At 53.2% G+C, this 16,746-nt stretch overlaps 1 protein-coding gene across 2 annotated transcripts; it reads left to right on the top strand.

Annotated features, from left to right (window-relative positions):
* The first annotated feature begins 11,596 nt into the window (after positions 1 to 11,596).
* On the top strand, positions 11,597 to 16,427 carry DOK2 (docking protein 2). Of its 2 annotated transcripts, XM_036314741.1 has the most exons (5): positions 11,597 to 12,084; positions 13,272 to 13,553; positions 13,761 to 13,848; positions 14,666 to 14,850; positions 15,341 to 16,427. In XM_036314741.1, exons 1-5 carry the CDS (start codon positions 12,022 to 12,024, stop codon positions 15,992 to 15,994), a joined length of 1,272 nt encoding a protein of 423 aa, XP_036170634.1. In that variant the 5' UTR covers positions 11,597 to 12,021; the 3' UTR covers positions 15,995 to 16,427. The 2 variants fall into 2 exon arrangements, with proteins under 2 accessions (XP_036170634.1, XP_036170635.1); XM_036314742.1 differs by lacking the exons at positions 11,597 to 12,084; positions 13,761 to 13,848 and having other exon boundaries at positions 13,421 to 13,553.
* The last annotated feature ends 319 nt before the right edge of the window (positions 16,428 to 16,746 follow it).

Below are 16,746 nucleotides of genomic sequence, written 5' to 3'. Positions count from 1 at the left end.
GGATTTGGTTATAAAAGAGTTTTCAGCCCAGCCAGTGTGGCTCAATGGTTGAGCATCGACCCATGAACCAGTAGGTCAGGGCACATTCCCAGACTGTGGGCTTGAGCCCCAGTAGGGGGTGTGCAGGAGGCAGCCGATCAATTATCTCTCATCACTGATTTCTCTATCCCTTTCTTCCTCTCCTTTCCTCTCTTTGAAATTAATTAGAAAACATTAGCACTTAAAAAAAAAAGGTGTTCACTTTGTAAAAATTCATCAAGCTGAACACTTAAAATTTTTGTATTTGAAGGTACAGTTTAATAAGAGATTTAAAAAAACCCACTACAGTAGCAAAGACAGGCTACCATACAAAGCAGACATCAACGTGTAATGCAAAAAAGAAGTCCTTAAAAATTAAAGCCCACATGGTGAAGACCTGAAACATCTGGGCAACAGCCAGTGAGGCACTGAGGCCCTTAGTCCAAAAGCCTGCAAGTGACGGAGGCCTGCCAATGACCCCGTGAGCAGGCGTGAAGCAGATTCTCCATCCTGTCAGGCCTTGAGGCTGACTGCAGCGCCAGTGGAGAGCCCGACTACAAATGCAACACCATGAACTAGAACCCTCAAGATAAGCCACTCGCAGATTGCTGACTGACTATCTGAGATAACATATGCTTGGCGTTAAAAAAAAAATAAAAAAGATGTAAACACTATCCTCTTTAACATATATCGAAGCGGCCTTATTAGTTGTACCTACAAAGACAGCAGCTTATTAGTTTAAATTGGCAACTTTCGCTTCTTGAAAGGCTGTGGTGCATTGTTGCTTTCAAAACCCAACAGAGAAAAAAGAAAATACAGCTGGATATTCTGAACATTAATTTCTGGATCAAATGGAAGTTAATTTCTATATAAGATATAGAACAGGGAGCTTCTCAATGCATCTTTCTCTTACCTCCATCTAAATTAGAGATTCTGTTAGAATGGTTTGTGTTTTACTGCGTAAGTGTTTGACTACTATATGCAATACACATCCCTTAACTTATCCAAAGTCTTTTCTCACAAGAGGAAATATATTAAAGTCAGAGTTATCAAGTAAATGTTAGCATATTATTTGTATAAGTCCACAGAAGAGGTAACGGGTTCAGTGAGGGAATGTAGCGACTCCAAAATCATACAACACAAATGTGGACGTTTTGAAATCACTGTATTAGTTCTTTTATCTGTCTGTCTTCTGAACCTGCTCAAACACAGCACAGAACTGACGCTTCAGCAGTCTGGCTCATGTCTTTTCTCAGTTCTGAGTCCTCTGCAGTGGCCAGCACAGCAAAGGGCCTTGTAGACACATAGAGCATCATGGTATTAGTTTAACTCGGCCGTTCTCAGCCTGTGGGTCGCCACCCCTTTGGGGGTCGAACGACCCTTTCACAGGGGTCGCCTAAGACCATCGGAAAACACATATATAATTATATATTGTTTTTGTGATTAATCACTTTAATTATGTTCAATTTGTAACAATGAAATTGGGGGTCACCATAACACGAGGAACTGTATTAAAGGGTCGCGGCATTAGGAAGGTTGAGAACCACTGGTTTAACTGGTGGTGGTGGGGGCGAGGGGAATCACAAAAGTTACCATTTTGTTCAATTTAAGATTCTCAAAAGTTGTACAGAACCCCCTTCTCAAAATGGACTACCACAGCTGCTATCATTTCCTTGCATATTTTTATAAGCTGAAAAAACAACTATCAATTTTGCTCCAATCAGGCTAAATTTTTGACTCCGTTAAATTTTAACCTGCCAGTTGTAACGATTCTTCGTGGCTCTCTAGAATTACACAGGTGGTCAATGTTTAATTACTTCACATTAAATTTAAAACAAAGTATGATTATTTGAAAATAGTATTTTCTGTTATTACATAGTCATAATGCAGAGCCTGGTAAATAATACTTTAAGATTCTGTGTAAGGCCTGGCAATAACAAAATAAACCCAACAAAACCCCCGAATTATCCTCTATTTATATTATTATTTATTTTACAATTAGTATATATTTAATATACATTAAATAATGTACTTGACATACAGTAATGATAATGCCACACATTCTTCCTTTTCCTCAAGATCCTGATCACCAGCTGGCACTATTAAAGCTTTTTTATCCTTCTTAATCTTTTTCATTACCACTGCATCCTAAGAGTTATCTTCATCTTTTTGCAATAACTAGCCAGCAAAGACATCGAATCTTCATTACCTTCATCTAACTTTAGATATAAATTTTTTTAAAAAGGAAGGAGGGGCATTTGTTTTATGAAGATAAATACAAATGAGGTTTGTTTGCTGTTGTTTTTCCAGTCAGTGGTCCGTAACTTCTGTCTCCTTGGTGGGTGTTAGATATAATCCAAGACCAAGAATAAAAAAACCGTGCCCTGCCCAGCTGGCATGGCTCAGGGGTTGAGCTCGACCTATATGAACCAGGTCACGGTTCAATTCCCGGTCAGGTCACATGCAGAGTTGTGGGCTCAATCCCCAATAGAGAGCATGCAAGAGGCAGCTGATCAATGATTCTCTGTCATCCTGGATGTTTTTATCTCTCTCACCTCCCTTCCCCTCTGAAATCAATAAAAATATATTAAAAAACCAAAACCAAAACACTGCGCCCTGGCTGGTGTGCTCAGTGGTTAGAGTGCTGGCCTACATACCGTAGGGTCTTGGGTTTGATTCCCGGTCAAGGGCACCTACTTGGGTTGCAGGTTCGATCCCTGGCCCAGGTCAGGCTTGTGCAAGAGGCAACCCTGTGCAGGAGGCAACCAATAGGTGTGTTTCTCTCACACTGATGTTTCTCTACCCCACCCCACCCCACCCTTCTACTCTCTCTAAAAATCAATGGAAAAATATCCTCAGATGAGGATTAACAAAAAACAAACAAAAGGATTAAAAAAAAAAAACAACCATTACAGGGAGGGAATGAGGACACATTTGTAATTCCTTAATAAAGAATTTAAAGATAAAAAAACACATACACAAAAAACCCATTACAATAAGGAGTTGCTTACAGCCACTCCTCTAAAGAAGTTTGACTGTGACACTGACAAAACTAAAGACAAATCAAATATTACTTTTTCATTATTAACGTTTTGGGACACTTAAATCTTCCATAAAACACATATCCAAAGAGATGCTCAGGACTTCAGCCCGAAAATCCAAAACCAAAAGACTGCTCACCCTGGTGGTTCAGAAAAGTAGTAGATAATAATGACTCAACCATTTGGTCCTATATCTGAACTTTCAAATAATCACTGTCTTGAATTTATAACAGACACCCTTTTATTACTGTTTGAACAGTGTTTTTTGAGAAAAGTATTTCCCTCACTGCACTTCCTATTTGTCTCTAGTCCTTCCATGTATTTACTCATTCCATACAGGGAAAGTGTTATCTTTTTCTTGAGGTTTTCTGCTACAGCGTTAAAGTACCATGTTAAAGTCTGTGAGTATCCAATACTAACGTTTAGTGATCTAACAAAGAAAAGCAATATGCCCATTTTCTTTAAAGAGAAAAAAAATTCTCTCATGAACTTATATTATTGATATAAGAATCACTCACTTAAGGAGTAACGTACTGCAGCTCTTAAAAGTAAAATAAAGCCCTAGCCAGTGGTTAGAGCATCAACCCGAGGACTGAAGGGTCTTGGGTTCAATTTCGGTCAAGGGCACTGGTCAAGGGCACATACCTGGTTGCAAGGCTCAATCCCTACCCTGGTCTGGGTGTGTGTGGGAGGCAACGAATCCTTTCTCTCTCCCATTGAGATTTCTTTCTTTTTTTCCTCCCCCCTCCTTTCCACTCACTTTAAAAAGATCAATGGAGAAAATAAACCTCGGGTGAGGATTAACAACAACAAAAGTACAATAAAACACTGACTGGCACACTCCTCTTTCTTTTGAAAGTAAGTTCTTACTTTGGTAGGTTTTTATTTTGGGGTGGGTGGAAGAATAACATCATATTACTGAAAATAAGGTAGATCCTCCTTTGAGGCAAAAAAGCTAGGAAAACTGGGCCCTAGCCGCTGTGGCTCAGTTGTTTAGAGCGCCAACCATCCCTTAAAATTAAAGGTGGTGGGTTCAATTCCCCGTCAGGGCACCAACCCAGGTTTCAGGCTTGGTCCCCTGGGGATGGGTGTAGGAGGCAACAGATCGATGTTTCTCTCTCCCTTCCTCTCTCTAACTATCAGTTAAAAAATAATAATACCAGGAAGATTGCTTTGATGCACCTTGACTTTCCTCCGGTGAGGAATGACCACCTTTTTGGTTCAAAACGTGGGAGAGATCACATCAAGATACTGCTTTACAGATGTATATTCACAAACCTGCACGGACTTCCTGAGTTCCCCTCTGGACAGTCTCACCCCGAAAGGCTACCTAATTCAAAGCCTGTCCTGAAAAGCTCAAGGACACCATTCCCACCCGCCACCCACCCACCCCTGTAGATAAGGGCACCAGCACCAACGTCGGGGGCCTCTGGGTCCCTCCGCCTTCCCTTAAGGAAATCTCCTGTCAGCTCCGCGCTTTGGCCTGTTCCTCCAGAACGACAGAAGCAATTCGAGCTTACCTCCTCTTTCAGGACGGCAGGATCTTTAAAAAATCACCTAAAATCTCTCACGCTTCTCAGAAATGGCTGCTATAGAACCCAAGGTTCTACACATGATTAGCATCACTTTGTATCGTCTTACTGCTGCTTCTTAATGAGGACTGGCTTTCAAACACAAATCTCGTGGTCTCCCATCTGCACAATTTTTGATGTACTTCTGTCCTAAAAACTGGTCCCTCGCACCCCGAAGATCTGCTCTAGCGATCACTGGATTCAGTCCCTCTCTCCCAATCAAAGACACTGGTGTAAGCCACGCCGCTCCAGCTTCCTATAGACACGGCATCAGAGTAAGACTAGTCCTTTCACTTGAGGAATCCTCTCCATAAAATGCACAGTAACTCTACGCTGCTGATGCTCTCCGCTTCGCAACACACAAAACCCGTGTGGTTGGTTACCTAGGAAATCTCTGAGGGTTTCTGATAATAGACGGGTGTCAATCGCTGCCCTAAAAATACCAGACCTAAGGCACAGATTGGAAAAACTTTGCGGAGTTTGCAAGCAATAACCCTGAACCCCTGCGGGTCTGGCCCGGGCTGTCCTTCCCTAGGGCCTGTGCCCTGTCTGTGCAGAGTGGCCTGGGCCCAAGGCGATGCCCCTGGCAGCTCCCGAACCGGACCCGGACCCTCCACAGCAACCTCGGCACCCAGCACAGCACCTCTCCAGGCTGACACACCCCCTCCACCCCGCGTTTCACAGGAGGTGTGGGCACTCGGCTCCCTCGCTGTGCACAGGGGCGCCGGAGGGCGGGCGGGCCTGCCCGGAGCACCCATTTTGGAGGACCGGGGCGCTCGGCCTGGTAGCTGTGCGGTTAGGCGTGTGGGAGTGCAGGGCGCATCCGTGGGAGGGAGGCCGGAAGGGGGTCTCGTGTATTCGGGGGCCAGAGGAGGAGGGCGGCGGGAAGACGGGGGAGATCGAGGGTCTCTTTTTGTGAATTCGCTTCGGGCCGGCGGGTGCGACGGGGAAGTCCCCGCAGGGCAGAGGCGGCAGGGGGTCTCCCTCCGTCCCGCGTCCTGGGGGCGCCGAGGACTCGCGGGAGGCCTCCCTCGGCGGGAAGACCGTGGCGGCGGAGCGCGATCGGCGGTGCACGCCGGGGCGCTGGTTCCCGCACCCCCCGGCCCCGAGCCCAAGGCGTGGGACCGGGTGGGAGGGGATGGAGGAGGCCCCCCGGCCCGGAGGCGGGAAAGGCCCGGAGCCCGGCCGGGCGGCGGCTCAGGGCCGGACGGCGACGGCGCGGGCCCAGGGAGCCCCCAGCCAGGCGAGCCGCGGGGGCCGCGTGCGCCCTCTCCCCACGCTGCGCGGCCGCCCCCTCCCCCGCCGCTCCTCTCACCTGCACATGATCCGCCATTTTGCTCCATTCATGCTCCTCTCCGGCCCCCTCCCCCTCAGCGCGCACCTCGGCCGGGCCGCCGCCGCTGCCGCCGCCGTCGCCGCTGCGCCTGCGCGCTGGGGCCCGTCGCTACGCTGGCGGCGTAGTGCGGCCGGGCTGCGCAGGCCCCGGCGGCCGGCCGGCGGTTGGAGAATGCGCAGCGCCGCTGGGACGCCGTAAAGGCGGGGGCAACGTCAGCGGCCCGAGCCGGCGGGGGCGGGGGCTGGGGGGGCGTTGCGGGCCGGGGCGCGCGGAGGGAGGGGGCCGGGAACAAAGCTTTGTTTACATGGGTTTAAAGGGGCCGCGCGCTCGGGTCGGCGGGCACCGGAGCGGGAGCTGGCGCTGCCTGAGCTCGGCGGGAGCCCTCGGAGGGGCCGGGACCTGTCCCCGCCTCGAACCCGCACCTGGCGGACTCCTCTCGTCCAGAGCGTCCTCCTCTGGTCTTGCCTCTGGACGCTCCCGGCCCCGCCTGTGACCCTGCATCCCCGGGGGGTCTGCCTCCGCGCCCACCGCGCATGACCCCACGTAGGCTGCCGGCGTTCTCCCCGACTTCCCAAGCCCGCGGCCGAGTTTATGGTTGCGTCTTCCGTTGCTCTCTGATCCTGGGTTTTACCGACAACCCAAATAGTGATCTTGTTTTCATTTCTGTCCTGTTCTCTCCATAAACATCCATGGAAATAGCCGCCAAATAGTGGCGATGATAGAAACATGCAGCAGGCACGGTCCCAATCTTCCCAAGTCGATTGTTATCTTAATCAATACCCTAGGCTGCCTCCCGAGAGGGGTCAGATGCTGGGAAGTGGGGTTGGAGGGAGATGAAGAGGTTTTTGGGACCTCCGGGCTCAGCCTGAGTGGGGAAGCCATCCCGCTGGGTCAAATCAGGTCAGTCCCTGCCGGCTGAGGCCAATTCCAGTCTTTCCCACTAGGAATTATCCGGTTAGATAATGTTAGATAATGCCGGCTCCTGTTTCCCATTGGATGCCACTCTGGCTCCCAATCAAGGGCCCCAGATTAGATTTTAGCTGCATTCTGAGAGTGTCGGCTGGTTGGAGAGTTCGTACTGCCTGGGGGCTGCCACGTGCGATGGAGACGACGATGGTAGTGAATATCACTTTCTGTTTGGGTAGAGTGGACTGGTTGGTGCTAAGCGTTCATTCCAATCTTCGTCCTCCTCGTGTGTCTTCCTGGTTTGCCGGGGGTGGGGCTGAGCGGTGGGGCTAAAAACTACATTACCCAGACTTCCTTGCCGCTGTGGTTCTGTATGCAAGATAGGCTCTGCCAATTAGATTCACTCAGATAAGGTTATGCCCGCAGAGCTTTTTTACTGTTGCCCCTGAGATGCAGTTTGTTCGTTTTCCAGCGACTTTACAGTGTTGGGAACTCCCTGAGTTTAGAGAGCAGCGGTGGTGGGACAGATGCTTCCTGACCTTGGCTTCACAGCTATCGTGGTATGTTCTTGGAGTCACAGTTTCAATAGGAATCTTCCAATACTCTACCTGCCTGACTGGGTAGAAGTCACAGCTCCCCCTGGGCCAGGCCCAAATCCATCTCCCACCACACCCTTCCCGCACAGTTGTTTCCCTTAACTTCCCCATCCCATTAACTGGAACCACCATCCACCCAGTTGCTCAAACTAAAAACCCAGGAGTTATCTTGATTGCTAGTGTCTCAGCAGTCCTGTTGAATCTTTATCTAGTACGTACTCCAATCCGGCTACTTCTCTCACCTCCACCGCTAACACCTTGTCTAGGCCACCATCACATTTCTCCTGGGCTCTGGGAATAGATTCCAAACTAGTTTCTCTGCCTCCTATCTTGACCTCTGAATAAGTCACTTTCCATGTAGCTGCAGAACATTCGTTTAAAATCATAAATCAGACCATTTACTCTCCTGCTTAAAAATCCTTAAGTGGCCTCCCAGTGCATTTAGAATACATTCCAAATCTTGGCTGTAGGCCAAGATGCCATGTGATCTGACCTCATCTCTACCTTGCCACCTCTTGTTTGCAATGCTCTGGTCATTCAGGCCTTCTTAAGATCCTCACATCTAGGTGTTCCTGCGTCAGGGCCTTTGCACTTGAAATAACTTCTGCTGCCTGAAATATTTTTTTCTCAGATCTTTAAGTGGCTGCTTCCCTTATGCCATTGACTTTTTTTGCAAGAGAAAATATTTAATACATATGTATTCGAACCCCACATACATGAGAGAGTCAGAGATCCCACATGCAGGAGAGTTTCAGAGATAGAAAGGGAACATGGGGCCCTGGCCAGTGTGCTCAGTGGTTAGATCATCAACCCATGCACCCAAGGGTCGCAGGTTCCCTGTCAAGGGCACATACCTGGGTTGCGGATTCAATCCCCAGTCAGGGTTCAGCCAGGGCACATGGGGGAGGCAACCAATCCTGGGGTAGAAGTAATAGCTTCTTGTGGGCCAGAAATATATCTCTCACATTGATATTTCTCTTCCTCTCTCCCTTGATCTCTCTCCCTCTCCCCTTCCCTCCCATCCACTCTCTCTAAAAATCAGTGGGGAAAAAATATGCTCAGACAGGCTTTTCTCATCACTCTATTGAAAGTTGTCCTCAGACCCTATCACTATCATACTTATAACATTGTCACTGTCTGTCCAAGACTATTTAATTACATATTTACACTTCATTGTCAGGGTCTCAATGAAAAGGTAACCACAATAGCCCTAACCGGTTTGGCTCAATGGATAGAGCGTCAGCCTGCAGACTCAAGGGTCCCAGGTTCGATTCCGGTCAAGGGCATGCACCTTGGTTGCAGGCACATACCCAGTAGGGAGTGTGCAGGAGGCAGCTGATCGATGTTTCTAACTCTCTATCCCTCTCCTTTCTTCTCTGTAAAAAAAATTAAAAAAAATATATTTTAAAAAGTAACCACAATAAAAACAAAGATTCTATCTGTCCTGTTTATGTTGTGTCCCTAGAACCTCTGTACAGAGTAGATGCTTAATAAGTACATTTTCAGTTAATTAACTTCTTTGTAGCTCAGTCTTATTCTAGGGGAGTTTGGAGCTCATAGAACATAAAGAATTTGAAGTGTTATGTCAATATTAAGTAGCATAATTATTATGTTATAAGTCCTTCCTCTCAGAGTTTCTAGCACTGTTCTCCCTCTCTCTCCTCTTTCTCCTCTTCCTCCTCTCGCTCTCAACTGGGTTCTCTTTTTACTTAGTAGTGAGAGCCACTTCCAAACCATCTTTAAAAGCTATTTTGATAAAGCATGCCACATGATATATTTAATGGAGAAAGAGCGAGGGTTATAACAATGAAACTCAAGACTGGTATTGTCTTCCCTCCCCCACCGTCAGGAACCAATAGGGTGAGGAGGTGAGGGGTGTCCCATCCTAGACTACAAAGCAAAAAGAGAAGCCAGGGGCACCCCGCACCTCACCTGTGCCTCTGGATAAACACCGGGCCCTTTCCTGTACAATGGTTTCTCTTTTCGTCACTGGTACCTGGGTTCACCTATGGCTGGGGCAGAAGGTTAATACTTCTACTGCAAGGCACTGGGAAGTGCCCGGAGGAGTGTTGCTCTTAGGACACGCCTGCTGCCCTATCTTCTGCAGACAACAGCCACAGGAAGCGAATTTCTCCAGCTGCCGCGGGCAAGGGAGGGCATGGGGGGTGTCTGGAATACCTAGGGCTCCTGGCTTAAATAGCTTTCCAGTCGTCCGGTGAGCTCGGGTGCCCCCCTGTGGTTCCAAGTGGAAAGTGCCCGTTTACCTTAGGGGAAGGCATCAGAGTGATGGGGGGAACATCTATTGTCTTGCTACTCAAAGTGAGGTCTGGTCCACTCACCAGCAGCATCAGCATCTCAGGTCTCACTCCAAACCTGTATCAGAATATGTACTTTTAACAAGATCTGCACATGAGTTTGAAAGGCACTGCTCTGTCGGCCCATGGGATGGCCCTAAAAGCCCTCCTCTCTCTATAGGAGATGCTGATGTCGGCCAATGACCACACAGCTCTCAGGTAATGTCTCTCCTTAGGGACTGGAGAGACGTCCCCAGGACCTTTCCCCACACCAGCATCCTTGGTTCTCCTCTGACCAAGGTCTCTGGGTCAACCTGTTGGAACCCAGGCAGCAGGCCTGAGTGCCATATGAGCTTTATGTGACTCATACCTCTCCTCCAAGAGCTCATAACAGCCAATTTTAAAGCTGTTTTATTTATTTATTTTTAATCCTTACCTGAGGATATTTTTCCATTGACTTTTAGAAAGAATGGAGAGGAGGGGGAGAGACAGAGAGAGAAATATGGATGTGAGAGAGACACATCGATTGGTTGCTTCCTGCATGAGCCCTGAACTGGGGCTGGGGATCGAGCCTGCAACCAAGGTATGTGCCCTTGATGGAAATCGAACCCGGGACCCTTTAGTCCATGGGCTGATGCTCTGTCCACTGACACTGTATCCACGGGCCAGGGCTAACACTGTTTTGATAAAGCACCCTGCGTGTAAGCAGAAGGCCTGGGGTGTGCACTGCTCTGCTCTCCTTCCCAAGGCAATTGAACCGCAGGTGGTAGAGGAAATGGCCCAGTTACAGAGCCCCCATTATGGGGTTCCCCCAAGAATGCTGGGCTAATTCTCCCATTCCCCCAACATTTCTGCATCATGCCTCCATCCGATTGCTTCTTAAAACCTTCTGGCTCTGAGTTAAAAATACTCTGGGAACCTTAGATTTCCCTAAAAAATGTACCTCCCTTCTTGCATGGAGTCGATGCCACGTAGGGGACAGCAGGAAAGGGACCGTTGAATTAAAGGTCAGAAGCCCCAGAACTTCCTCCTCTGCCCCCATCAGCCCCGTGACCTCAGGAGCAGAGTTGCAAGCGGGTGTGTTCATACTTGCCCTTCCTTCCTCCAGAGCTAGGCAGTGTGGCAGGTAACAGTGTGTGTCTGGGAATTTTGGCAACTGTGAAGTAAATTATTTTTTAAAAACATATAAGAGATTGCTATTGTAACTTCAAAAGATAATCTCTAGATGAAACTCAGTGTCCTCATAATGCTCACAAAGTCGGGAGAGATGGTAAGGCCACCAGTTTAGATGTGCCCTGGGAGCGCAGTGTGCTTGGGGATGTGCATATGTCTGGAACCCCAAGGAGGCGATGTAAGGGTGTGTTGTCCTCGGGGGCAGGGAGTGCTCCTGTGGAGAGGAAGAGTGCGTGTGAAAGTGATGAGCTGTCAAGTGCCTGGTGGGCTGGTGGTGTGTGTGACTCAGCTCTCACGGAGTCGAGAGGCTTGGGTTCTGGTTTGGTGGCCTTGAACATGTCCCCCCGACCTTCCTGAACCTGTCTCCTCATTTTTATTTATTTATTTAAAAATATTTTTATTGATTTCAGAGAAGAAGGGAGAGGGAGAGAGAGAGAGAAATATCAATGATGAGAGAGAATCATTGATTGGCTGCCTCCTGCACACCCCCTACTGGAGATCGAGCCTGCAACCCCGCACCTGCCCTTGGCTGGAATTGAACCCGGGACCCTTTAGTCGGTAGGGCGGATGACTCTATCCATGAGCCAACCCGGCCAGGGCTCTCATTTTTAAACTAGGGTTGGGCTGGTTGATTTCTAGGCTCTCTTCCAGCCTGCCATGCGGAACCCAGTTTGAGTGTGGGGCCTTTGCTATTGGCTTTACTGTCCGAGTTGGTTTCTGGGTCTCTTTGTTCCCCGGGGTCAGCCACTCTCCGGTGGTGACTTTTCCACACCAGCTTTTGGACCCGAGTGGTTGCTCCCCGGAGAGCTGGAATTGGGCTGTGTGGAAATTATCTCTCACTGACTGAAAATGCAGGAAGCTTGAGTGTGAAACTCACTCATCAAAAAGAAAAAACACACACACACAGAGCAAGAAACCACAGGGCTTATCAGCCTGTCGTCATCAAGCAGACTAGAATAGTGCAGAGAACTCTAGGCAGAGAGGAAATGAACTTGAGAGAAGGGGGAACACACAGGGCAGAGAGGAGAGAAAGAGGGCGGGAGTGGAAGGAGCGAGCTGCAGGGCAGGGCCCGCCATGGTGGGAGGATGGAAGACGTGGCGGTGAAGCAGGGCTTCCTGTACCTTCAGCAGCAGCAGACCTTTGGAAAGGTAGGAGGAGGAGGTGGGCTGGGCTGGGGGCTGCCAGAATTTCCTGGGGAGGAGAGGGGTGCGCCCAAGGTCCCCAAACCCTTTCAGGGTTGGGGGGACTGTACCATCCACCACGTTAGACCCAGAGCTTGGCTTGGGAGGGCTCCTTCCTTAGCAGCTGCTCGCCTGGCCTCCCCAAGCAGGCCCCAAACTGTGCTCTTTGCTGATGCTGCTTCCCGGGCGGGGTGGCGGAGGGGGGGCGGGTGGCGGGTAAAGGAAGGCTCTAGCTCCCTCTCTTGCCTCTCTTGCTCTGTCTGTGGTGGCTTCTCACGGGGACACCTTGGAAGGCAATGGAAGAAACAGCGGAGAGGATAAGGCAGGATTGCTGTGGTGGTTCCTTCTTCTCTGCCCCACTGGGGTAGGTTTGGCTGGTGCTAAGCTTGAGCGGAGCCCCAGTGTGTGCAACCTCCTTCTTCTTCTTTGGCCTCCTTAAATGAGGAAGTCCTCTTCCCTCAGCTGATCCACACAGGGCTCTCCTCTCCCCTCCTCTCCCCTCTTCTCCCCTCCTCTCCCCTCTTCTCCTCTCCCCTCTTCTCCTCTCCCCTCCTCTCCTCTCCTCTCCTCTCCTCTCCTCTCCTCTCCTCTCCTCTCCTCTCCTCTCCTCTCCTCTCCTCTCCTCTCCTCTCCTCTCCTCTCCTCTCCTCTCCTCTCCTCTTCCCTCCTTCCCCTTCTCTCTCTCTCCTGCCCTCCCTTTCTGTCCATCCTGGCAAGAGATGAGGTGGGAAGATTCGGAGGGTCGCCTGACGTTCCTGGAGCGAAGGCCTTCTACAGAGCGAGATGCTGGTCTGCAGTCTGGCCCTGGCGCTGTCCTCCTCCCTCCTGGGCACCGGCGACTCACCAGCTTTCCCCTCTCCCATGTGGATCTCCTGGGTCGGCCCGCCTGGCCGCCTCGAAGTCCACCTTCACTGTGCTTTTCCTGCCTCCGGCTCTCTCTGCTGTCATCTCCGGCGTCTTCCTGGCGGCTTGTGTGGATCTCCAGCTCCAATGCTTTCTAATTCCTCAGGCCCCGGCTTGCTTCCTGGGGTCTCCTGGGCCCCAAGTTGCTGCCCCAACCCCTTCCCATAGATCCTCCACTCCCCTTTGGTCACCATCTCTCCATCTCTGGTTGGCTCCATCTCGGCACCTCCCTGCCATGCATCTGGGCTCAGAAATGGCGCCGGTTCGGGGCTGTGCTGTACGGACAGTCGGGCTGCGCCCTGGCCCGGCTGGAGCTCCAGGAGGGCCCGGAGAAGCCGCGCCGGGGAGAGGCTGCCCGGAGGGTGATCCGCCTCAGTGACTGTCTGCGGGTGGCGGAGGCCAGCGGGGAGGCCAGCGGCCCCAGGGACACCAGCACCTTCTTCCTGGAGACCAAGGAGCGCCTGTACCTGCTGGCGGCCCCCACTGCCGAGCGTAGCAACTGGATGCAGGCCATCTGCCTCCTAGCCTTCCCGGTGAGCTGTCCAGGGGTGCAGAAGGGGCCAGGCGGGGGGGGCAGGAGGTGTAAGAGCCAAGGCCGGGATGTTGGGGGCAGGGCCTTGGTGGGGTGACCCCAATCCAGAATGCAGACGGGGCAGCAGGCTGAGCGTCTCCTGAAAGAAACCCTGGGCCAGAGGTGGGGCTTGGGCTTGGTGACATGGTGAGACTGGCCTGTTCCCCAGGGCCAGCGGAAGGAGCTGCCGGGGCCGGAGGGGAAGGGCAGCGGGCCCTGCATGGAGGAGAATGAGCTGTACAGCAGCACGACCACAGGTGAGGGGGCTGCCCGCCCTCCCAGGGCGTGGTGGGAGGAGGTGTGGGCCAGCAGGCGCGTCTTCCTGCTTGTGGTTGTCCCCAGCCCGGCCAGCCCCCTTATCGGCCTCTCCGCATCGCTTCCGGGCCTGGCCAAGGTGGAGGAGCCTGGCTGCCTAGACTGCCAGCCCTTCCCCGCGGGTTCCCTCCCGCTTGCCCAGGCCCTGCAGGTGGGAGAGGGCAGGGCTGAGGGGTCCACGGAAGGTGCTGCTCTAGAACCCTCTGTCGTTAGGACCTGAGCAAGCTCTGGAAAACAAGAAAGGCTTTCTTTCTGTGGCTTGAAGGTGTCCTGTGGGAGGCTTCTGCTGACAAGGCACCCCTCCCCCTCTTGCGATCTGTCGGGTCCTCTGGGTGGGGGGTGTGGGCGGGAGGAGCAGGATACAGGGCATCCCGTCTCCACCCCGCAGAGGGCACGGTGGCATGGGCAGTGGGTGAGGAGGCTGAGAGCGGGGAGGGCAGGGCCAGGTGCACCTGCAGCTGAGACAGTAGGGATGGGGGCGGCTGGGTCGGGGGGAGAGAGATGAGACAGAAAAGACAAGGCTGTGGCTCTGGCAACAGGTCGGAAGGATGTGGGCACGAGGTTGGGGTGCATGTGGCTGGGGCAGGGTGCCTGCTGGGGTCGGGGGCGGTACCTGGCATTTGGGGGAGTGTGACCTGGCACAGAGCAGGTCATGGGGAGGGAATGGCACTCTTCTATGACCGCTGGTTGCTCCCTGAGAGCCGGGCAGGCTGAGGCCGGCAGTGCCCCCCTTTAACACTTCTCTCCCCTCCTCCCCAGGGGCCTCCTGCAAGGAGTTTGCTGTGACCATGAGACCCACGGAGGCCAGTGAGAGGTGCCGGCTCCGGGGGACCTACACCCTCCGGATTGGAAAGGGTGCCCTGGAGCTGTGGGGGGGCCCTGAGCCGCGGGCCCTTTTGTACGACTGGCCCTACAGGTTCCTGCGGCGCTTTGGGCGCGACAAGGTGAGCGGCAGGGGTGGGGGGAGGCGTGGGGGGCTGCAGCAGGTGTGGAGGGGAAGGGTGAGGGTGGGGGAGACGGTCAGGGAGACGCCAGGGGCCCTGTGAGGACCTGTGGGAGGAGGAGGGAAAGGGGAGAAAGGCCCGAAGGAGGAGACGAAGGGAGCCAGAGGAGGCGGAGTGAAAGCGAAGAAGAGGCATAGATGTGGGAAGGGGAGAGAGCAGGTGGGGGGTGGCGGGGCAGGAAAGGAGGCCGGAGAGGGAGCAGTCCGAGGGGCAGGCGTTACTGAGGTGGAGCATGTGCCCAGCTCCACACGTGGATGGAGGAGGGAGGATGAAGGGAGAGGAGAGAGAGGGCTCTGTCTGAAGGAGAAACACGGAGGAAGGGAGCAGAAACAGCTGGGTAGGCTGGACGTGATGGGTTGGAGTCTCGGAGCTCGGTCCAGGGGAAGCAGCCCTGACCTAGCCAATCGTCTCCCCTCCCCCCGCCACCCAGGTAACCTTTTCCTTCGAGGCAGGGCGGCGGTGCGTCTCTGGAGAGGGCAACTTTGAGTTCGAAACCCGGCAGGGCAATGAGATCTTTTTGGCCCTGGAAGAGGCCATCTCCGCCCAGAAGAGTGTGCCCCCGCCTGGGCCGCAAACCCAGCCAGCCCCAGCCGCAGCCCCAGCCCCAGCCCCAGCCCCGGCCCCGGCCCCAGCGGTGCTGCCCCGGCCTGAGAGCCCGTACGCCCGGCCCCACGACTCACTGCCACCACCTTCACCCGGCGCCCCTGCACCCGCCTCCCGGCCGCGCCCGGAGGGGGAATACGCAGTGCCCTTCGATGCCGTGGCCCGTAACCTGGGCAAGAGCTTGAGGGGCATCCTGGTGGTCCCTCCCCAGCCCCGGGCTGACCCTCTGTATGACAGCATCGAGGAGCACCCGCCTTCACGATCCGACCACATATATGATGAGCCCGAGGGCGTGGCGGTCCTGTCCCTGTACGACAGCCCACAGGAACCCCGGGGCGAGGCCTGGAGGAGGCAGGCCACAGCCGACGGAGACCCCAGCGACCCCCAGCACAACTACCCAGTGGGGCAGGTCTTCGCTGCCTCCAGCCTGCCCCGGGAAACCGAGTATGACAACGTCATACTTAAGAAAGGCCCGAAGTGATGGTGGGCAGGGCGTCTGGACCCCATTGAATGCCAGCACTGAGGCGGGCGTACCAGGCAGGGGCTGGAGGCTGGTGAGAAGGAGTGGGAGGGGGAAGGCAGGCCTCCCTTCTAGCTGCTGCCCATGACTCCTCCTGCCCACCTCGTCCCAGGAGCCTCCCTCCGCTCCTTGCACAACCCGAGGACCGGGGCCTGCTGGGTCTGCTGCTTGAGTCGTGAGTCACGATCCTGAAGCAGGAAGAATGCCCTGGAGAGACCCACCCTCCTCCCACCCTTTCCCACTTCCTCTTGTCCTTTCCGGAGCCGAAGGGAATCTCAGGCATTCAGGACAGCAGAGAGAAGGGTGTCAGCAAACGGCTGGCTCCCGGCTTGCGCAGGCCTCCAGGCTCGTGGGTGTCGGACTTCTCTGTGGCATTAAACCTTCCTGAAGTGTTTTTGTGTGGCGAGTGCTGTGGGCGGGGATGGGGCGGCCGCAGCCTCGTGGGGAAGGAGCACTTCTATTGGCGACCCAGACCCCTCTCCCAGCGGCAGTGTCCCCTCCGGTCCCAAGCCTCCGAGTCCGGATCTGCAGAAGCCAGGCCACCCCAGGAGAGACGTTCAGGCATCTCTAACTCTTTGCCGGGGCGTAGGGTCAACACCCGAAAATGCTGGGGAGTGGGTGTCTGTGCAAAGAGCTAGACTGGAGGACAGGAGCCAGTTGGCAGTTTTGAGCCCCTCCTGCATGAGAAAGGGGGGGATCCCACTCCACCCCTC

This window comes from Myotis myotis, unplaced genomic scaffold, assembly GCF_014108235.1.
Source record: "Myotis myotis isolate mMyoMyo1 unplaced genomic scaffold, mMyoMyo1.p scaffold_m19_p_6, whole genome shotgun sequence".
NCBI lineage: Eukaryota > Metazoa > Chordata > Mammalia > Chiroptera > Vespertilionidae > Myotis > Myotis myotis.
The sequence above is the reverse complement of the archived record's forward strand: the minus strand, read 5'-3'. Positions and strand labels throughout refer to the sequence as shown.

Excerpts from the sequence above, each read along its gene's own strand:
- DOK2 (XM_036314741.1), top strand. The coding sequence starts at position 12,022 with ATGGAAGACGTGGCGGTGAAGCAGGGCTTCCTGTACCTTCAGCAGCAG. Across the intron at positions 12,085-13,271 it reads AGCAGCAGACCTTTGGAAAG|AAATGGCGCCGGTTCGGGGC; the intron begins GTAGGAGGAGGA and ends ATCTGGGCTCAG. Across the intron at positions 14,851-15,340 it reads GGCGCTTTGGGCGCGACAAG|GTAACCTTTTCCTTCGAGGC; the intron begins GTGAGCGGCAGG and ends CCCGCCACCCAG.